The following is a 22,884-nucleotide window of genomic DNA, read 5'->3' as shown; positions in this document are numbered from 1 at the left end:
ACGTCACCATAACGCCATTTTGGATAGTATCTACTGAACGCAAACTGCGTATGCTGTTTCCACACAGATACGTTTTCTACGTTTATTTACGCTTTGATTTGAACAAAAAAGGTAACCGTGTGGTGTGGTGTCGAACGAACAAACAAACAAACACGTGTGCGTATTTTTGCTTTGATCATTCTCTGTAGATCTCACCTTCTCACACGCCATTGGTCCATCGGATTGAGTCAAGATGGCGCCGGTGTACATGGCATGCCGCCTACTACTTTGTGTTGTCTCCGTTTTTCTATCTGTGTCGAACTGTTACCTCCCCTCCGGTCTATGATCGCCAGTTACTTCTGGAGATCAAAGACTCTGTTGTGACCACCTATAACTCAGAGATAGTAAGCTCTGTGGTTAGATCACAATCGTGTTTTCCAAACTTTATCTTGGATATTCCAGATTATCTCTGCAGATCTTTTTTCTATTTGCAGTGCGTTTCTTTATTTGTTTGTGTTGTGAGCATTTGCAGCGCGTGTGTTGTCAAATTGATGAAGTTGTTTTCTTAATTTGCAGGTGTTTTTTCTATTTGCACCGCGTTGAGTTCTCTCGGCCACCAATGTTATGATTATCACCATGTCAGTCTTTGTGTCAGAGAATCCCCCATTTATGTGCAAATGTCACTCCCGAAACTTTGTAGCATGTATGCCACATTATCTTAGCAGCATGAAAACAAAACTTTTATTCAAATTTATAGTTTCAATTACTATTTGCTATCTGGGTATAGGAAAGCATGCAAAGAGCGCTCCCTGAAAGACTGAAAAGCTGTCACTCATTATTTTTGATGAAAACCGGGAGGCTTGTGACTGTCCCATTGACTGCCAAGTAATTACCACTGTCAAGGCCCAGAAAAGTATGAAAAGCATCGTCAGGATAGTCCATCTGCCATCAGTGGTTCAATCTGAATTTTATGATACGAGAATACTTTTTGTACGCAAAGAAAATAAAAATAACGACTTGTTTTTCAACAATTCGTCTCCTCTCTGTCTCTCCGCGTCACCGTAGCGCCATTTTGGATATTACTGAACTGCGTACGCTCTTCTGTATAAGCCGCAACCATAGACTGTAAAAAAAACACAAGAATACGCTATTTTCGTTCAAATCCAAGCGTAAATACGCGTAGAATATGTATGCTTGTGTCGTGGCTGATACAAAAGAGCGTACGCAGTTTATCATAGTCTATGACAGTCTATATCTTAAAGGAGTCCTATTATGCTCTTTTACAAAGTCTTGATTTTGTTTAGGGGGTGTACTAGAACATGCTCTCATGCTTGGTGGTTCGAAAATCGCATTATTTTTCACATAATTTACATTATTACAATACCTTTCTTCCCAGCCTGGCACAAACTGCTCGATTAGTTCCGGGTTTGATGAAGGCCCGCCTTCCAAAAAACGACATATTAAAGTAGTAACTTTATTGGCTAAATCACGTTTTAGATAGGATGTCAACAACAGCTTAAAAATAATGCATTGTACAGATAAGTCATTTAATTCTAACGTTATAACGTGAATTGCAGTGAAACTGTTATACAGTTTAATTTATTTATACCAGTTCCACAGAGTTGCACTATTTGTGGCAGCATATGCAAATTAATTATCTGCCAGCGGGAGGCGCTGTTGGAGTAGAGAGTGAGGTTTCCCCGGTAACCGCTGTACACAAAGCAGAGCTCCACTCACAAACGCTGCTTTATCAGACATTACATGTATCAGTCTGGAAAGGGTTATAAAGCCATTTCTAAGGCTTTGGGACTCCAGCAAACCATGGTCAGAGCCATTATCCACAAATGGAGAAAACTTGGAACAGTGGTGAACCTTCCCAGGAGTGGCCGGCCTACCAAAATTACTCCAAGAGCACAAAGACGACTCATAAAAAAAAGATCGACTAAATTAATTAAACTGAAACTTTTTCAGGGTAGATAATATAAAAATAATGTGTGCTCTTGTGATGAAACCATGGCTCCATGTGCTTTTTAAAACCATTTTCATTGGTTCATAGGTGCGTTCACGCCATATTGTAATAACGGTAATTAGGAGATACCAACTTGTAAAAATCGTTCAAGTCCTCATAGAAGTCGTAATTACAACTTGTAAACTGGGAGTTTTCAGAGAGCTACGGCTTGCACCACGTGACCGCTGCACCTCACGCTGCATAGAAATAATATACTAGACGCCTCATGACGGGCTGGAACGTAATCCAGCGTCGCCGCCATATTGGTTGGGTCTCCTCACTCTACGCTAGCACTAGAGTCAACGGAGACCAGCAGCTATGCCCGTATTTTGTGCAGTTTACGGTTGCAATAACCGGCGCAGTATTGATACCAGATCGCGTGGGATTACCTGATTCATCAGTGAAGGTGGTCAGAGCAGCAGAGCGTGTGATTCGACAAAACTCAAAAGAACAAGGTGTCAGTGTGTCCTTCGTCAACCGTTTCGTTCGGGCGGAGATTGGTTCAGAGGATGTGTTCTTACTCGGGGAGCACATTGCAGAAACCCAATTCGGAATTGAGAACCATCATTTGTGGTGTCTGTATTTCACAAAATAAGGCTGCACCACATCGCAAAATTAACTACCCTGGAGTTACAGAGTGCCAGCATACGCAAGAAGCTGTGCAAAACAGTTCTTTTTCAAGGGTTTTAGCTCCCCAGCCCCAGTTGCAAGCCTGGCAGGGTAGTGTAAAGCCGACGGTCGGCCATTGGGCAGTTTTTGTTCGTCGGTCGACTAAGTTTTCTCAGTGTGTTCTGCGCCGTCGGCTGAAGTTGGTCCTCGTCAGCTTATTTTCGGGCCGATTCGACATGTTTGCATCGGCGTCGGAGCTAGTGTTATGTCTGAAAACGTTCAGGATTGTGTCCTGTTGGACTCTGTTATGTTATGCACTGCGAGTGACAGGTTATGGTGCCTTTAAGGCTTACGGCAAGTGATTGACGGTAATGGTCGTAAAATGTAAGGTTTGCGGTAATTCAGTAAAACGCATAAACGAAGCTACACGGTGTGGTTATTGAGTCCTATCTAAACACAACAGCTAGTCGGTCAGTAGGGCCATAGGATCGTTCTGATTGGCTGTTCAGCTGGCGAACCAGTGCGCGAGAAAGGCGCAGAACCGACGTGCTACTTGGCCGTCGGGTGTCCAACGTCGGCTTGGTGTGTCAAGGCAACTCTGGACCCGGATGCTGCCGACGTGCGCCGACCCTGCAGTCTGCTTTCGTCGCCACTAGTTTGTCGGCATCGGCTTAGTGTGTGATGCTGAATGACCTGGAATTATAACGCTTACTTTTCCAGGCCTTTAAAAAAAATGTACTGAGCTGGTACAGTATATATGGGAGCTTGTATGTATATGTGTTACAGAAGGGTCGTGTGAGCGTGTGTGTGTGTGAGTGAGAGAAATAAATTCAAATGAACAATCAAACTTGTTTCTTTATTAAAATATAAAATTAATTCATTTATACAGTTATCAATATGCCATAGCCTACTATATGTCTTTGTTAAAGAGCATAATACAAAGTCTTTTAGCACGTATTTTTCAATGTGTGACAGCGTCCTGTATCATAACTAAATCTGTGCCGTTTGTAACAAATCAAACCGTGTGAAAATCCGGTAAAAATTCGGGGAGTTATGATTATTGTAGTTGGGGATACACCTTCCTCAGTAGAAATAAATGTGCATTGGGGACCCATCCAAGATGGCGGCCGAGCTGATACGTCAGCTCCAATAGGCAGCGTCAGTCTATGAGGCGTCTACGTATATTAATATAATATATATCTATGCTCACGCTGAACCAGCGAAAAATGGCGGCGCTTTCAAAGAAAGCTATACCAAAGACTATAGAATACCCTTACAGTCTTAAAGAGACTTTGGCTATACTATATATATATATATATAATATATAAAAACATTATGTAAGTGTTCATACTGTTGTTATTATTTTGTTGTTGTTTGTTTAGGTTAGCAATATTTATCGCCGTCATTAATAACAACAAACTAACAAACACACGGTTTGTAATTATTTTTTGCCTGACACGGTTTCTGTGTTCTGCAATATTTAACAGTAGCATACAAATGTAATGTTATGTGATTTACAGCTGCTAATAAAATTTTTACGCGGTCGCGGGTTCATTTTATTGCCTGTCGCTATACGCACTACCGGCACATCCGGGAACTTAACTGTCAATTTCGTTACCGCCCCTTTTTGGGGGAAAACAAACTAGACTTCCCATAGGCTTCAATACAAAATAGCGGCAAAAAGCAAAGTCCATACACAGCCGACAGACGTGAATAACTTAAGTAATCACTAGGATTAATCATGTCAAGTAATTATATGTCCACCCTGCCTGCCATAGAGCGTGAAAGATACATCCATAAACTTAATTTGGTCAATTTAAAAACTCATTATCCCAGCGTCAAATTGGTGTAACAACCCCACCCAGTGGCCAGAGGTGTCTTGCCGGACATTTACTCGTACCTAATCTAATCACCAGGTAAACCAGTGAATGATTTTACTTCATTTGAAAGTAAACATCTTTAAATGTATATATTATGTCCTTATATTTAGAGTACTGAGTGCACTTTTCTGTCCAGCCATACAACTAGCCTGGCTTCGCTTTCGATAGCATCATCCGTAATACATAATATTTCTATAACAGCAAGATATGGATGATGGTGGCAGGTAGCCTGGGCTAAATTTGGGTTTTTACAAACATTATTGGTGCACCCAACCACACAACAACTCTTTGGCATGTTGTAAGGTTAGTCCACTTCCTCGATCCGATGCTGTATGGCGGTTTGTTTTCCCCAAAAGTGGGCGTGAACCTGTTCAGAGACATTCTATGACGTTGCGCCGGTTGTGAGTATAGACGGTTTCAACGGCAACAACATAAACAAACGTTACTGCGCATGCGCGCTTTTGTGGCCCTAACTTAACTTCCGGTAGACTTCCAAATCTAATCAACAGCTTGAGTCCCTCTTGAGTAGATTATTTTTGATAAGCAAAATATTTTTGCTGCGTAACTGATTTATTGAAAATGCAAATTCATTCACTGCCAGCAGGAGGTGCTTTAAAGCGGGAGAAAGAGAGGTTTCCCTGATAACACTACACAAAGCAGAGCTCCGCTCACAAACGCTGCTTTATCAGGCATATTATGGACGTTTTTTCCTAACAAAATTAAAATGTCTAAAAAGATCAAATAATAAATCAAACTCTCAAAACAACTACCCAAATGATAAATCATAGCATATAACATGCAAGATGAAATGAAAATGACATCGAATTTTTTCTAAAGACAGTCTTCCTTCAGAAATACAGTGATATAAAAACACCAGCGCCTTGTTTTGATTTTTAAACTTGCAGTGTGTGTTTATTCAACAAAGTCTTTCGGAAAATCGGTCAGTTTTGATATCGTGGCAGGTCGCCAGAAATAAATAACTGTATGGGAAATAAAACCCACAGCCCAACTTCATTACTCATCACTTTAACTTTAACTGCGTTTGTAGCCAGACCTATAAACAAACACACACCGGAAGTTAATTTAGGACCAGGCGCGTGCGCCCGATGAAACCGTCTATAGAAACGGATAATCCCCAGTTCGAGGACGTGAACAGTACCGAGTTGAACGTCACGTGTTGTCATCTCGCACTTACGGTAATTACGAGATGGCGTGAACGCAACATAATGTTATCGGCTCGGAAAATACGTTAATTTGACTACAAACACCAGAAACCGGAAATGTAAAGCAATCGTTCCCATCGGGCGAGACTTCCGCGTTCAGGAAAAATAGTTTGGCAGCGGTGGGATTCGAACCCACGCCATCGAAATGACTGGAGCCTAAATCCAGCGCCTTAGACCACTCGGCCACGCTACCATGAGACTACACAGGTAACACATTAGCTAAATAAAAGTGAGAAAACGTAAATACTTAAAAGTTCAAATTGCATTATGTTGCTCAAGTTACATATTTCAAAATCATAGCGACTTACAATGAACAAAAGCAGTTTGATACAAATGTTATTAGACAGGACGAGTTCGCTCTAAACAATCTCAGCTCATTTATTTATTTATTTTACACACGCTGCAAGTGTCATACGTTTCATAAAACTGGATCGTTAGAAACAAAACGTCTCGGAACAACTGTAAGCGTCACATTTGATGATGCTGACACTAGGAATAAAATGAATACCAAAAACACGAAAACATCCGCTCGGTTTGCATGCAAGCCACTAGGCGCTGGATGGGCAGGTCTGTTCTTTTTCACAGTGGCTACGTGCAGCTAGTCCTCACCAGTGTGGAGTCCTGCCCTGCCCCCCAGAACATGCGGTTCTACTATGGCCAAGGGTCCTCTCATGAATATTAATTACGTTACTTGACGTTCACCTAATGCGATCACTTGATTTGATTTCGGAATCAAGAAACGTTATTACGAATAATTTAATATTCATGAGCCGTGCCCTCGCCTTAGTAGAATTCGTGATATTCCGCTGAGATCGATAACAACATGAGCTCCCCCATAAAAGATCATGTGATTGACTATGGCATGGCTGCCTTTGAATAATAATTTGACGTTTTATTCTTTATGCAAATCTCTGTTTTGTGTATTGTCGATATTATATATTTGTTTACTTTTATATATTCAGATATTATTCAGACCTAATATTTCTCTGAAATGGAATGAACTGTAAGTACATGAATGTGTTGTTGATAACGCCCACTAGAGGGCTGAATATATGCAGCTTTGACGTTGTCCTGAGTAATGCGAGGTTGGAGGAATCAACACAAGGGAACATTGGCTCGCACGCCAGGACACGTAATACACATTTCTGCAGAGGCACAGTAAACCTGTCACTGTCCAGTGTGCTTGAGACACAGCCGCAGCTGAAACTTCCGTTCAGATCTGCTATACATTATTGAATCGGCTTCCTTTTTAGAAAGGGTGTGAAGGCGATTCGAGATAAGAGAGAGTGTCTGTCTCCTGCTTTCCTTATGTCTTCATTCTAGCAGCGTTATTCATTCGAACATAAGGTATGTGACATGCACTTTTGATTATTCTTTCTTGTGGTATGTACTGTTACCACCTTTTGAGCTGTTATGTTATGCTTTTGTTTTGAGTAATCATGCAACAAATTACATGAAATAATTGTAAATGTAAATTTAAGCTCAAAATTAATGACGTTGTAGCTTGAATGTATTAAAGTAGAATGATTTTGCCATCGCAAACTGATGTTTTGAGTATATTTGGCACAACTATTTGACGGGTCAGTGGAATGCATGAACAGGAACAGGTTTATCTCGGACTGACATTATAGCGAATACCTTCACATTTGATCAACATGTTCTTGATCATTCGTTCACAGTTCGTCTAAAACAAAATCTGTTTGCATTTTTTTTTCTTACAATGCATTTGCTGATGTAGCAGTATTTGACACTTATTCTCATTGTGCTTGTTTGTAGTTTTGGTGCACAACACAGTGGGACGTCATGGCTGAGGAGGAGCTCATGTTTAATATGGAGGAGGTGGGAAGTCCTCGGGATGGACCTAGGAATGGATGTGCTAAGAGCAGAGTGGCTTTCCAAGATTCCAATGCAAGTGATGATGATGAAGAAGATGATGAAGAAGATGACCTCCGTATCTGCCCCATCACTGACGACCTCATAAGTCCAACCAGAGGCTTCTTTGACTATCCAAAGGACGTCGTTCGCAACCAGCAGCTTTCGAATTCATTGCCCAAAAACTCCTTCACATACAGGGTGAGTCTTTCCCCAGTTAATCTACACTTTACTGTAATAAGCAGTAATACGGTACAAGAGGTTGTGCTAAATTTTGAATATAGTCATATATCCAATACAGCATGACTTTGAGTGCCTTATTGCTTTTCTAAAACTTTTACTACATAATAAAAAATATTAAGGGCACAAACTTTCATTAAAACGTTAGTGTATTATGCAGCTACATTAAGTAGCCTCTTCCTAGATAAATGTAGTCCTTGGCATGTAAACAAATGTTATTTTTGGACCAGCATACCTCTATTTGTCCAATGTTTATTGTGTGCAGTATCAGAATTTTTTGAGTATATGGCACTTGCATAACATTTTTGCAAAAACGTGCAGTATACAGCAACTTTATGCCACAATGCAAGAGTAGTAAATGCTTCTGACACAACTTACATAGACATGTATAATAGCTGTTTTTATTTTTGAATTACACATTATTAATATAGTCATGTGGCATACTAGCGATTTAAACATAATGCACAATGTTTGACATACATATTTCATACTATTACAGTAGCTACTATATCATGCTATAACAATAGCTACATTCCACGTCATAGATACATATATTGTGTATTTTAGCATGACTGTAATGCTGTATTAATATCCAGAACTGGAACTATCCGTTTCATGATCGTATTTTGGTGGTAATCCAAGCATGTCTTTATCTTGTTCTTAGACAGTGACCTCTCTGTAATGGTAAAATAGATTGCCTTTACCACAGAGAACTAGTGAACAAATGGTTTTTCTTAACTACAAAGCTTTTTGTGTTGTTACCAGAAGAAGCAGTCAACTAATGTACAGTATGCAAAAATTGTTTTCCTCCATCTCTGTAATACACTCACTTCCATATATGGAGCTCTCTCAAGCTCTCATGATGTGACTTCCTTAACCTCATGTACTGTAAATCTTTCTGTAAATAAGGCAAGTGTTTTTACTAATATTTTTGTGTTTAAACAAGTGGGTTTGTCTATTCCTCCAATTTAGAATGAAAATGAAACCGAGCAGGATGGGCACACTGTCAGGTTTGGCTCTTTAACTGAGAAAGGCCGGGTATGTTTAATAAAAGTTTCAATTTCTGCCCTTCACCTTTACGTTTTCTTTCCCAGATTTTATTAATCCATTTTACCCTGTGTCATTATGGCATCTAGCCTGCAATGCATGCTCTTTTCATGTTTCTCCTATCACCTTATTTTCCCTTTCACTCCTTCTACATTTGCTCACTGTAAAAAGAACCATAGAACCAAGAACCATCTGAACCATGCAAAGAATGTATGTATAAATAATATTTCATATGTTATGGTTAATATAATGGCTAATATTGTAAATACAGTACAGCTTACTTTTTATTTTCTAAGTGTATGTTAAAAAATTAATCTGTGCATGTATTTTATTTTTTAAAAACTGTTATAATGTATAGCATAGAAGATGCTACTTTTTAGTGCTCATTTAATCTAGCATAGTAAAAGACTTCTATATTTCAATAGAAAAAAGTATCAACTTAAAATATCAGAATGTTGCTATTTAAAAACAAATACTGTTCATGCCTAATGTCAATATACTGTAGGTGTTATCATTTTTTATTTTAATTGTTGTTTTTATATATATGCCTATATAGATATCATGAGTTAATATACAGTAGATGCCTATGGCTTATAAAAGCCTATGTCAAGCTGTCTTGTGACACATGGGTAATGTTTCCGTACTTCAGGGGTTCCCTGTAAAGAGGAGCCCACATTTTCCTAGTGTCTGACGTATGTATTTGTACTCACTGTCTCACTGACCTTTCGAAAGGAAATAAATAATGTTTTGAATGTACTTGGCCACAGGATCTATGTTATTTGTAGATATCATGTCGGGTCTGCCGCAGTCAGGTTTACTTCACTGATGACACTTGGATCACGAGGAGACTTTTACTACAGTATAGTAGTACAGTAAGCTAGATCTCATACAGCTTTTATTCAGAATTTGCAAAGCACAAAGTTCTATGGAAGCCCGTTTCCGCCACTGAATAAAAAAAAAAAAAAGGTTATTGCGACTTTTTATCTCACAGTTCTGACTTTTTTTCTCATAATTGCGTGATACAAACTCGCAATTCTGACTTTTTTTCCAAGAATTGCATGATATAAACTCGCAATTGCGAGTTAAAAAGTCATAATTCTGATAAATAAACTCGCAAATCTGAGAAATAAAGTCAGAACTGCGAGATATAAACTCACAATTCTTATTTTTTTTCTCAGAATTATGAGTTTATATCTCACAATTCTGCCTTTTTTTCTCGCAATTATGAGAAATAAAGTCGCAATTCTGAGAAATTCAGCCTTTTTTTCGAAACACTTTTTTTCAGTAAACGGGAATCAAGGAATGTAACAATTCTTGTTCCAATTCTGATTTCTGAAGGGAACTGGATGTCTTGATAATCATTTTCTGATGATATTTCTTAAATTTTTTAAACTGAGATCCTTAACCTGATGTCTACTGAACATTTTCAGCATTGATTCAGACTTTTCTTTGTCCTTTTATTCCTCTATGACTGTTATTCTAGCATACCCCTTTTCCTTCAGTACCTTCCTTCTTTTCCCAACCATAGTTTTGTGCTTGAACACTGCCCTAAAATATAGGGTGGATCGTCCAACTTCAGTTTATCAACCCATACAAACAGATGTGAAAGTTTTTCAAACAACTTCAATTTCTCTTGCTCAGGCAACTTGGAAACATGCTATTGAGAAAGCCAAAGCCATGCCAGATCCTTGGGCCGAGTTCCATCTGGAGGAAATCGAGACGGAGCGCTGCACTCGATACAGGTGAGTGAATATGAAGCTTTTAAAATTGTTAACCTACTGTTCAGGGAATAAACAGGTTTGAATCCAGCAGGAGGCAACACATGAGCGGTGTTGGAGAAGCTAATTTGAATCTTTAGAGAGCCAAGCTACAAGCTAGTCCAAGCTATTCTTTTGGAAAAGTAGTGTAAATAGCTGAATGGTGAAAATACTACTTTATATGATGAACAGATTAAATTTAGCCATTTATTCACGTATAAATTTTGATCAGTGCATATACAAGAAGCATCAAATATGGTAAACAGAAGCTCAACTGTACTTACTTGATGTGTGAGAAGAAACCTCATTGGTTCTTACTTAGGCTCAAACATGCTTGCGTGATACGCAAGAACAAACCCCATTGGTTCTCGCACGTCAAGCAAGCACTTTTGAGCTTATGTTTACTAAAAATATCTTAATTCATGGTTCAAAGATGAACGAAAGTCTTATGGGTTTGGATTAGAGCAACTTGAGCGTGAGTAGCCTAATTGATGACAGAATTTCATTTTTGGATGAATTATCTAATTAAATGAACAACCACTTTTGAAAAAATTAACAAAGAAACACAAAATCCACCAAAAACTAGGATGTCACTTTACTATTTTGAAAACACCTGAGCTACTCTTATGTTACTGAAAAATGTACAATTTGTAGCATCGCTACTTTAAATTAGTGAGTCCTCAACACTGCACATGAGATTGACCCTTGTGACCTATCATCACTGAATTTTGATTTCCTCCTGTTTTGGGTTTTTACCACAAACCACAAGTCTAAATCAATCTCAGATGATTTCAGAACATGTCATCACATGTTAAATTAGAGACACTGAAAGTATAATGTCAGATGGATACTAACACAAGGGGTCCACTCGCAGTTTCAAGACTCTAATTTTAAACATATGTAACTTCACACCTCTAAAATATCCCTTGAATTCCAGCCAATGTCTGTGTGTGCCATTAAACAACTGTGTCTGATGGGTTGGTCTACTCTACATGGTACACAGTGTTCTGGGCAATGGGAAAAAACCCCAGCACTTACTTGTGTAAATATTGGGCGTTTGCTTTAAGGACTGTGCCTATTGTGCAGTATTTGCTCTATTAACTCTTTCATTAACTGTCCCAATGAAGACCAATAATCAGTGTTGTATATTTCCTGCGAATATTATCTTCATAATGTAGAAGATACATTTTTTAGGGTAAAATGCATTTGCATTTGTTATGTTTACATCTCCATGTAGCCACATAGTTTGAGACTGATTTCCAGTTGCTGTAGTTTAATAACTACTTCCTGAGAATGAAAGGGAATAGAAAGCTATATTTAAAGTGACTGAAGTGTAAACGTGTGTTCTTGCTCTTTAGATACAATGCGGTTACTGGTGAATGGGCAAAAGATGACATATTTATCAAGGTTTCCTCTCAGGTATCTTGTTTTCTGTGGTAGTAACACCAATATAAATGTGTTAATACTGATTATTTATGTATTTTTTAATTAATTTATTTATATTTCTTTCACAGCCATTTGGAAAAGGAGCCATGAGGGAATGCTTTAGATCGTAAGTCAAACCAGTTTAAACATATAAACCCTGGACTAGGTAAATATTAATGAGAATGAATATTTAATGTTTATTAAACAAAATTGTACAATTTCTTGTCAATGTAGTCAAGTTTTTCTTCACTTTTTTTGTTGTAATTTTTTTTATTAAAAGTCAAAAACTGCACTTTATAATATTAAAAGTATTAGGAAAAATGTTGTGTAGAATGGGTTTACTTTACTGACATTACTGACACTGCTTGACACATCTTTTACTTCTGAAGTTATATTCACCACATTAACCAGCCTATCAACATTGTATTAAAAATATTTGTTATACTTTATTAAAAATGCATCTCTTTTAATTGGTACGTCCCTTTCTTAGTGGTATATCTTCCATTATTCAAGTAATAATTTTACTTCTTTCATCTTGTGTTTTGAAATGGGTTTTTGTTGATCTGTAGCTTTCTATTCCCTTTCGTTCACAGGAAGAAGTTGTCAAACTTTTCCCACAGCAGCAACTGGAAATCGGCCTCAAACTATGTGGCCAAGAGATACATGGAGACCGTGGACAGAAATGTTTACTTTGAGGATGTGAGGTTACAAATGGAGGCTAAATTATGGGGCGAGGAGTTCAATCGCCACAGGCCTCCTAAACAGGTACTTTGGTGGATGTTGCTTGATGCTTGCGCATAAAACATTGACAATTTTGGTGTAAACTAGGTTTGACCATTCAAACCTGGTTCGAACAATCACACCAGATATGAATTGTGTACTTATTTAATGTATCCAATCATTATTAGGTTGACATCATGCAGATGTGTGTTGTGGAAATGACTGGTCGCCCTGGGAGCCCTTTATTTCACCTGGAACACTACATTGAGGGGAAGTACACAAAGTACAACTCCAACTCTGGTTTTGTGAGGGACGATAACATCCGGCTTACACCCCAGGTGCATTGTCAAAGTAATGTAACAAATCTGAATCTGGTGTCCCAGTCAGATGATGTGTGATTATTTATTGGCAATTATGTTTTTGTGGCTTTAGGCATTCAGTCATTTCACATTTGAGCGCTCTGGACACCAGCTGATAGTGGTGGACATTCAGGGTGTTGGGGACCTTTACACAGACCCTCAGATCCACACTGAGAAGGGGACTGACTTTGGAGATGGCAACCTAGGTATTTATCAACATCCTGCATTCTTTTTCAGAATTTCATTTCAGAATTTGATTTGTCTTAAAGTTGACTAATGTATGCATGAGGAATATTTGTAATGATTGTCTGTGTGCTTGTGATTCAGGTGTGCGTGGCATGGCTCTTTTCTTCCACTCTCACCTGTGTAATAAGATCTGTAGGAGTATGAGTCTCACTCGCTTCGACCTGTCCCCTTCTGAATCTGCACAACTGAACTGCACCAACAAATTGCTGGTTTGTATTGGATAATCAAAAATCATCCTTATGTACTTTTAACCAGGGCTTGATGGTGGGGCTAGTGTGAGAGATTTGGGCCAGTTGATGGAGCTGCTAAATAGGGACATTGCTATCAGAGATGACGTAATTTTGTAGGCCAACCCGGAAGTTAGCATCACCCTGGTTTCCTAGAGAAAAACCCAATAGGAGTTTTCCATCAGATTTATGGATTATTGCAAAAATTGAAAGTTTATGATTCTTTGTTTTGTTCATCACAATAATCTTCACAAATGAACTTAACCTTTATGAATTTCAGTCTGAATACAATAGGCAGAAGTAGAATGCTAAATGCAGGCTATAGATGAACTGCACCACACTTGCATGACTTAAATGTCACCATTATTAAGCTACAAACAACTCTTTCTGTCTTTATTTTTTAAAGTCTTTACTTTTCCCTGAAAGTTTGAGTTAGAATAGGTTTCATTATAAAAACACATTGAGCCTGTAAAGATGGACTAGTGAGAGTAGATGAGTTTACCTGTTCAGCATGATACAGACAAACTCTGTAGTCCCAATTAGCCACTTATTAGCAACCACCTTTTTCAAGAAAAATATTGTATTACTTTGAAAATGGGTATTACTAATGCATTCTATGTTGTAGAATAAAACATGAAAATATCTTGAGCTTGTGTCAACCACAGATCTTATTTCAGCCATTTACCTAAAAACCCATTGAAAAAACCATTTGACTTCAGGACGTAGGAACTGGAAGTGTTAAAATGCTAACTCGTTTCTGGGATTTGGCCTACAAAAATATGTCATGCTGCAGCACATTTATTGCCGATATATTGATGCACCATTTTTCCATGGTTAACAACAACAAAAAAAAACTATTCTGAAATATTATTATAATTTGGTTCTGATAGTTAATTTAAATAAATGTTTTGTTTTGTTTTTTGGTGTGGCCAGTGAAAATATCACTGGACCTGATCAGGCCACGCTTAGCCCTGCATTCACAAACTGTTGCTTGCAATGTTTTCATTTCTGCAGGTTTTCTAAATAAATTCTTTTTTCTAAGCAGCAGTCAGCTCAGACTGTCCTCCGTGGATGTGAAGAGCATTGTGGTTCGCCCAGGGTCCGAACGACCTCTCTCGGCCACATGCCTGTTCTCCTCTCCCGGCTCTCTGAGACTTCCTTGGTTGATGAAAGCAGTGACACAGACTCGGTTCCCTGTTCTCCTCTTAGTATGGGCATCTCTGCAGGCCGATCACCCTTGGGTAATACTGGACTAACCCAGTACTATGTGTGAATGCACCAGAGTGGCCCACCAAAGTAATATCAAAGCCACTTTAAGGCCAAGTCAGATCAAGTCGTGAGCAGTACAACAATGGTATCATACATTTTGGTATCATAGTAGATCTAGTTAATGTTATTAATACAGTTATCTATCTCCTCCTCCACATACTGTCTATGGTAATATCAGTGTGCTACAGTTTCCCCCTACTTAGGGTTAGGGTTAGGGTTCAAAACAATGAATAAATCTTTTTCTAGGGTCTGTCAGCTTTCAGGATGTTACAACCATCTGGAAACACTTTTTAAAATATAAATATTTGTACAATAAAGTACAAGAAGTCCCTCCACTTGTTGTCAGCTGGCCAAGAAATGAAGTGGGCCTTTGACTGACTGGTTGTAATGTTACTAAAATGATCAGTTCTTTTCATTGGGAAAACAAAGATAAATATTCAATGCATTTGGCTATTTTTAGACAGAATGTTCTCTGTACATTCAAAATGCCTAAAGGTTTGTGTGTTGTTTGACACTTATAAAGCAAAAATCGAGAACCATCCTTTTTGTATTTTGATACCAATATGGATAACAGAAAACTGCTGTAAAAATAATTTTTGCTTTGTTTACAGCAGTGTGACTTATCTAAATTTAAATTTCCTCATAGAAAGGCAACTATGGTGTTAAAGGTTTGTTTTCCCTAATGCTTAATTATGTTCCTGCCTAGAGGATGGTATCTATGGCTTAATTCATGAATATTAATTAGCTGGTGTTGAAGTTCCTAGGTAATCCCTTTTATTATTTTGATTAGTATTATAAATACACACATCCTAACTTACATGCATAAGGCTGTATACTGGAGTATATACTTGTTTGAAATATGAAAACTGTCATGTTGCTTTGTATCAAATATTGGTATCATATTTAATACTATGATTGGAAACAGCATTAACAAAAGTGTTCAAGCAATTAATATCAATAGCAACCTGATTGCTTGTACTACATATTCTGTTAAATTAAAACACATTGGATTTATTCTTATTTTTTCAATTCATATGGACAAATGAAACCAACCTCGACATATTTTATTTGTGAATTTTATCCTCACTCCTGTCAGCAGTCAGGACATTCTAGCTGAAAAGTAAAGTTTGTTCTTGTATGTCAGGTGCATACAGATTTCACACTGCATTTTTGTTTGTCTTTGCACCATTGAACATTCATTTTATTCAGTCTTTCTATCTATGTGTGTTTACAGGCTGGTCGTTCATGAATGAAATGAATGAGGCACATCGAGCTAACGGAGATCACAGGGTCAGTTTATGAAGAAGAATATAAATCCACCATTAAGTGTGACATAAAATTCAGTGATGTTATTTAAGTTGATTTTAGCATCAATGCTAATTTGTATTGTGAACTGTAATTGCATTCGCAGGACTCAGAGAATGGAGGAGACAGTGGTTACCCCAGTGAGAAACGCAGTGAAGGAGACTTAGTTGAACATCACAGTCAGGTACAGATTATAAACTGGCTAGACAATGCAAATTAAAAATCTTTTCAAAAATTATATTAAAATTATGTTTATATTATATATTAATCACATCATTATTTGTATCTGGCACAAAAACAGTGAAAGTTTTTGATGCTTGAGCCATTTCTTTGAGGGTGTCAACATTAAATCTGAACATTTTAAACTAAACTAAGAATTTACAACTGTACCTGTATTTAAATAAGAAATTCAGATTAGAATCTATTCTTGCTTGTTTTCTTTGTTACTCCCCCAAGCAAAGTTTCCTTTCTGTTAAGGTGCATTATAAACTTCTTGTTGTTGTGTGCTGTGCTTAAATGCACCATGAAATGCAGCAGTAATTATTTTTGGGCTGAGATATGAGATATGTGATGGTAGGTTTTTACATCATCGTTTAGGGACATCCCTTCTACAACAGACATTACTCAGAATCGGATGAGGACAGTGTTCGTCGGGTAACTACGAAACCATTGATAAACTCACTGAATCTAATCATGATAGTCACCCATCACCCACTGATTCTTAATGATTCCTAATTTTCTTCTCATAGATTATTAATTTAGATCATTAAAAACCTCTAAACCTTTTCATCTCATTCTTCTTTCATCTAAACTCTAACCTTTATCTCATCCACATCCACCTTTATCCACTAACCGATGGCAAGCTCTCCTTTCCCATACTGTAAATCCATATGCAGGGTTCCCACGGTCATGGAAAACCTGTTAATGTTCCTAGTCATCATGAATGACTAGAGAAGTCATGGAAGTCCTTTAGTCAAAATGTGTGGGAACCCTGCATGTGATTTCCTGCATGCATTGCTTTTTTGTGCAGCGATATTTGAAGTGTTTATTTGTGTGGTTTTCCTCTCAGATGTTAGTTCTGCTTCTCATAGAAACGTTTTATATTTAAAAGAAAAAACAAGAGAGCAGTTATTTTTTTATATATATATATATATATATATATATATATATATATATATATATATATATATATATATATAAAAGCAGTTTTTCAAATGACAAACTGTTTTCATTGACAATAAAAGAACAATTCACTGATCAGCTGTCCGCTGTATTTGATAACACAACAGAGCAATATTGTAAGCTATATACCAACTATATGCATAGCTTGGTCTTGGACAAAAAAGTAAAAAAAAAAAAGGATGGACATATAAATTAAAATGTACGGACATAAGACATAGCTGACTTTTGGACATGGGACAAGTCAGTGATGTTGTAATTTTTTTGCCTCAGTTATTACTCCGGGTGCTTAATGATATACTTTTTTTGCTTGTATATCTCAGCTGACAGAAGAAAAATGGAGTTTTTACCATTCATCTCGCTCCCACATACACAGACCTTCCTGTGTGGCAATGGAAGTAGAAAGACTTAACACTATGCTTCTCGAAAGGAAAATTGGTAAATCCATTCTAGGCAAGGTAAGAAATTGTTTGAATTGTGCCATGTGTTTTATAAACCTTTTCTTGAAACTAACTGACAAATATCATTATCATACATTATTCCTTGGTTAAGTCGGCCAAAAATTTAAATACTGTCATTGTTTACTGACCCTGATGTCGTTTCAAACCCATAAGACGTCTTCGAAATACAAAGTAGGATATTTTAAAATTGAGAGGTTACTGTGCCTCCAATCAAAGTCCATGCTACCAAAACTTTGAATATCCAAAAAGATCTCAAAAGGGGGTGTAAAACTAATCCATATGAATTAAGCAGTCTTCTGAACTGGTTTTCACTTTATGTGATAAACAGATTTAATTTAACATGGAAGCTCAAATGTGCTTTTCACATGCTAGAATATTCATTTAAGCTTCCATGTTTACCATATTTGATGTGCTCTATGTATGTGTCTCATCATTGTTTATGATTGTTAATGAAAGTTAACCTAAATTAAATCTCTTCACAAGGCTTGGATTAAACCGCTCGATTCATTTTTGGATTAGTTTTACAACACATTTATGACCTCTTGGATCTCCAAAATTTTGGTTGCGCAGACTTTCAATAGAGGGACAGAAACCTCTCATGTTTCTTCATTTGAGTTTTGAAGATGAACAAAATGGGTTTTGAACGACGATGAGCGTAAGCAGATAAAGGGAAAAAATTTCATTTTCATGTGAACTTTTCCTTTAAGGTACATCTAGCCATGGTTCGCTACCACGAGGCTGGGCGCTTTTGTGAGAAGGATGCACCATGGGACCAGATTTCTGCAATGTACCATTTGGAAAGGGCTGCCATGTGCGGGGAGCTTGAGGCTATAGTTGCCCTTGGCCAATGTTACCTTCAGCTGCCACATCACATTCTACCAGAGATCGAATTAGAGGTGCTTTCTTTTCCTAATTATCTTGTTGTGTTTCCTAATTATCTTGTTTTGGTGGTCCTGCTTATGCTTCGTCTGTCATATCTGTGTTGTTTCATCTCAGGCTTCTGAGGAAAACAGCAAGAAGGGTTTCCGCTTTCTGCTGCAGGCCGCTGAGGCAGGAGACCGGCCAAGTATGATTCTAGTAGCACGAGCATTCGACACGGGTTTCAACCTCCCTTCTGATAGGTGAGAAATGCATCGATCAATTGTGTTTTTGGACCAAGATGTGTTTAGAGCTGAAACTTTTATTTTGGACTTTTAAAATGCAGGGTTATGGACTGGAAACACGCCGTGCACTGGTATGACTCTGCCCTTAAGATGACAGACTACGACGAAGGGGGAGAGTTTGATGGGATAAAGGATGAGCCGCGCTACCTTCTGTTGGCACGATTGGCTGAGATGTACCAGGAGGGAGGGCACAACCTGGATGCAGACCCCCAAAGAGCAGGTGAGTGTATCTCATGCTAAGGGACACCATTAGATGACCAGAGACCCGTGGGCGACAGTATTAAGCCCGAAGTATACTTCACTTTTTACGTGTATGCAAGGGTCAGCGTACAGTGTGCGTTTCAGTAATTTTGTCATCAGAATAGTATGCGCACCACCCGATTTTTTTGTAACTATGATTACTTTGTAGCACAGGTCGCACTTGCGCATTAATTTTTTTTTGCACTGATCAGTTGTACCACAAGGTGGCAACTCTGTCCTGGGCTGTTGTGTCAAAGTAGAAAATGAAACTAAAGAGACGAAACAACAACAACATACGTACGCATATAAAAACGTAGTATACTTGGGGCTTTACAGTACACCCCAGCCCTAATGAAAATATCACTAGGCCATTAGTCAATACATACAGATTTTAATTAATGCATATGTATGAATAAATTCAAGTGACATTACTTTAGAAACGTAAAGGCATTGTTTTTTTATTTGAAAAGTCCATGATAACATCAGTAAAATCCAATTTTTGCCTAGACTTTAGTTTTTGTTTGTTTGTTTTGTTTGTTCGTTTTTAACCAAGGCCAGTTTTGAGAATCATTTGAGAATTTGTGTCGAAATATCCTGTTCACGCCACCACTTGCAATAGCATCTATGAATGTGCAATAGGATGTATCAACTGTAACCACAGTGACAGTGACTAAAAATTTGATGCTCAATTTCATCCTCCAAATTAACTGACAGCTTTAATACCTGAGTGAGAGCAGAGTATTTAAGTTGCACACAGACCACAAAACTCATGGAAACCGCTCCGATGGAAGACAGTTACTGGACCTTCAGATGACACAGTTTCTATCCATGCCTTTGTAAGTTATAAACCCCGCATTCAGCAAACTGTGTCTCTCTCAAACTGTACGACATTACCAAAACTAGTTGTAAAGTCAGGTTCCGTTCACACAGCAGGGCTTCACCTTCATTATTTTCTTGAAATGACACAAACAAGTTACTATAGGGATACTTAGCTCCTTTATTATATCATATAATTAAAATAGGCAGTTTTGGTTTCTAAATGTGTCCTGAATTTGTTGTAACATTTTAAATCGGTATGCATGTGTGAGTTTTGATATCTTTAAATTTTGTAGGTGATCTTTTCACTGAGGCTGCCGATGCTGCAATGGAGGCCATGAAGGGCAGACTGGCCAATCAGTACTACATGAAAGCAGAGGAAGCATGGTCTATGATGGAAGAATGAAAGTGCTGGTGTGCAAAAAAAGCATGAGCACGGTTCCTATTGTGCACCCAGCCCCTGTTTACATGCTGTTTTCAATGCCTTATATTCTCCTTGGGTCCCTTTGACCTCAGAGAAATAATGTTGATATTGGATAAATTTTCTAATGAATGTGACAAGGGCATACGCTGATTCCAGATCAGCAATATACTGAGGTGCTAAATACACATACTCTCCTGGTTAATTTTTCAATAAGTATAGTTGCACAGTGTCTGCAGCCTGTTCAGGTTGCTTCATGGGAATACATTCATTACCTCTTAATAATTTCTTTCTCTTGTTTCTAAAAGACAACTGGATGTTTCTTTAATAAACATGTTGTGACTGTTAAAAATGGCATTACTGATGATTGATCTTACTTCTGTATAATTAATTTGCTAGTATTGTTATATCAGATGTCTAAGAATATTAAGCATCAATAGCTATTGCTGTGAGTTTTAACCTGTTCTGTTTTGACTGTCAAAAAACTTTCATAATTCATCATAATCAAGGAGTGCAGAAGTGAGTGTGATCATTTTTGCTGGTCATTTTCAAAAAGATTACAAAGAAACAAACAATAAAATCATTTTTTAAAAATTCAGTCTCATTACACATTGTTTAACCAGAATTATATGTTGTTTTTTAGTTTATACCGAGACGCCACTACACATAAATTAATGCTATGATACAATATACGATATAAGATGGAATTTCAGGCATGGCAAGGACATTCAGCGACTCTATAATAATAATCTTTGTTTTCTATAGCGTCTTTAAATGTTACATTTCAAAGCACTTTACATAAGCAAATAAAACAACAAAATACACAATATAAAGATTACAAAATAAGCCAAAAGAGGAGAAATGCATTCAAAACGCTTAAAAATAAAATTAATATAAAAACAAGTAAAAGCTACCCTAAAGAAATTCGTTTTAAGGGGAGATTTAAAAATGTTAAGAGATTTCGCTTGCCTTATTAGGTAAGGAGTTCCATGGTTTTGGAGCTATAAAGAAAAAGCCCTAGCACCCATCGATCTTAAACGGGTTGACAGAACAGGTCACACATTGGGGTATAGGGAGTAAAAAGCTATGACAAATACTGAGGTGCCAGACCATGCACAGCCTTGTAAGTAAGCATCAGCATTTTAAAATCAACCCTAAACCTAACAGGAAGCCAATGCAAGGACTCAAAGATGGGAGTGATATGATCTCTTATCCTAGTTCTAGTTGGTATTCTAGCAGCCAAATTTTGCATGACCTGCAATTTGTTCAGGGTAGCTTTTGAGGTAGCTCTAGCTTTATGCTGAATAGTGTTGTGATACTTCATTCGAAAATATGATGTATGGCTATAACAATAATTAATAGACTGATTATGAATATGATGATTGTTTTAATATTGGATGTCTTAATACAGACTGAGTCTTTGGTGCTTTCCATTGGATAGCGCCGATGAACTTGAGTGATCTTTGGGTGACTTCCAAGGACGCCTGCATCCAGTGGGAGGGGTGAGATAAAAATTATTAGAAAAATGGCTCAAACTAGCAGGATTCCACTATTAGAAAGTACACCAGGAGGCGGCTGTCATCTCGGCTTTATTGCTGTGTTCAATAAATAGTTATTTTGACATCTGGAACTCTGCTTTTTTAGCTTTATTGACAAATTTGAGAAGACCATTGTTTGTTCCACAACAATAGCACAGAATTAAACACTGAAATAATTACAGTCATTTAGTGTATGATCAAATATAAATTATGATAACTGGATATTGTCATAAAATAAACCTGTGTAAGATTGTATAAGATTCTGATCACCCTGTTAGGAGTTTATTTTAGAATAATGCCAGCATAATATGTGCAACATAGTGTTATTTTTTTAATAGATGGTTGTTGTAGTATTTATTGTCCCTTATTGTAGATTTTATCAGTATTCATTCATTGCCTCTTTTCAGATACAGGGGCAAAAGAAGTTAGAAACATCAAGTTAGATTTTATTTTTATTTTTTTCAAGTTTCTTCTTACAAATCTGAAGGTGGTGCATTAGATCAATAAATATACGTATCTTATGTGACTATGCATTACAGAGACCATAGGACCTACTTGCTAAATTCCGCCCCAAGAATTAATGTTGGAGTGAAATTAGGTACACAGTCAATTACAAACTATTAGCCTATAGCTAACTGTATATTAAAAAAGCCTTTAACCTTTGTTAGTACCACAAACGCCTAGGTTTAGGTATAATATTGCTAATTACAATAGAATCAATACCACTGATAATGAAAATCATTATATAGATCAGTGATCAATACCGATGCTTGCCTTTTCTGTAAAATATTTCAAATTAATGTAACGTATTATATATATTAATTTATCCATGTTTATGTTCTTTACTTTACACAGGTAAATCATTTGATCTAAATTTGTATTATATCCTTTACTCCCGCT

At 37.4% G+C, this 22,884-nt stretch overlaps 1 protein-coding gene and 1 non-coding gene across 6 annotated transcripts; one reads left to right on the top strand and one right to left on the bottom strand.

Annotated features, from left to right (window-relative positions):
- Window positions 1-5,810: 5,810 nt before the first annotated feature.
- trnal-uag (transfer RNA leucine (anticodon UAG)) lies at window positions 5,811-5,892 on the bottom strand. The gene has a single exon. It is a non-coding gene; the product is annotated as a tRNA-Leu (tRNA).
- A 743-nt stretch (window positions 5,893-6,635) lies between these two features.
- On the top strand, window positions 6,636-21,040 carry eef2k (eukaryotic elongation factor 2 kinase). 5 transcript variants are annotated; one of them, XM_058793601.1, is made up of 19 exons: window positions 6,643-7,046; window positions 7,476-7,772; window positions 8,784-8,849; window positions 10,500-10,600; window positions 11,974-12,034; window positions 12,130-12,167; window positions 12,634-12,805; window positions 12,949-13,098; window positions 13,193-13,325; window positions 13,447-13,574; window positions 14,638-14,833; window positions 16,096-16,151; window positions 16,273-16,350; window positions 16,764-16,820; window positions 17,669-17,803; window positions 18,514-18,702; window positions 18,803-18,927; window positions 19,011-19,189; window positions 20,322-21,040. In XM_058793601.1, exons 2-19 carry the CDS (start codon window positions 7,503-7,505, stop codon window positions 20,429-20,431), a joined length of 2,244 nt encoding a protein of 747 aa, XP_058649584.1. In that variant the 5' UTR covers window positions 6,643-7,046; window positions 7,476-7,502; the 3' UTR covers window positions 20,432-21,040. The 5 variants fall into 5 exon arrangements, with proteins under 5 accessions (XP_058649585.1, XP_058649587.1, XP_058649584.1 ...); XM_058793602.1 differs by lacking the exon at window positions 16,764-16,820 and having other exon boundaries at window positions 6,636-7,046; XM_058793603.1 differs by lacking the exon at window positions 8,784-8,849 and having other exon boundaries at window positions 6,644-7,046.
- The last annotated feature ends 1,844 nt before the right edge of the window (window positions 21,041-22,884 follow it).

Source organism: Onychostoma macrolepis, chromosome 12 (genome assembly GCF_012432095.1).
Source record: "Onychostoma macrolepis isolate SWU-2019 chromosome 12, ASM1243209v1, whole genome shotgun sequence".
Classification (NCBI taxonomy): Eukaryota; Metazoa; Chordata; class Actinopteri; order Cypriniformes; family Cyprinidae; genus Onychostoma; species Onychostoma macrolepis.
Note: the sequence above shows the minus strand (reverse complement) of the source record. Positions and strands in the feature narration are given on the sequence as shown.

Bases quoted from the DNA above. Each gene is read 5' to 3' on its own strand.
- eef2k (XM_058793601.1), top strand. From the start codon at position 7,503: ATGGCTGAGGAGGAGCTCATGTTTAATATGGAGGAGGTGGGAAGTCCT. The intron at 8,850-10,499 runs GTATGTTTAATA...TCTCTTGCTCAG, and splicing joins CTTTAACTGAGAAAGGCCGG to GCAACTTGGAAACATGCTAT. The intron at 17,804-18,513 runs GTAAGAAATTGT...TTTTCCTTTAAG, and splicing joins GTAAATCCATTCTAGGCAAG to GTACATCTAGCCATGGTTCG.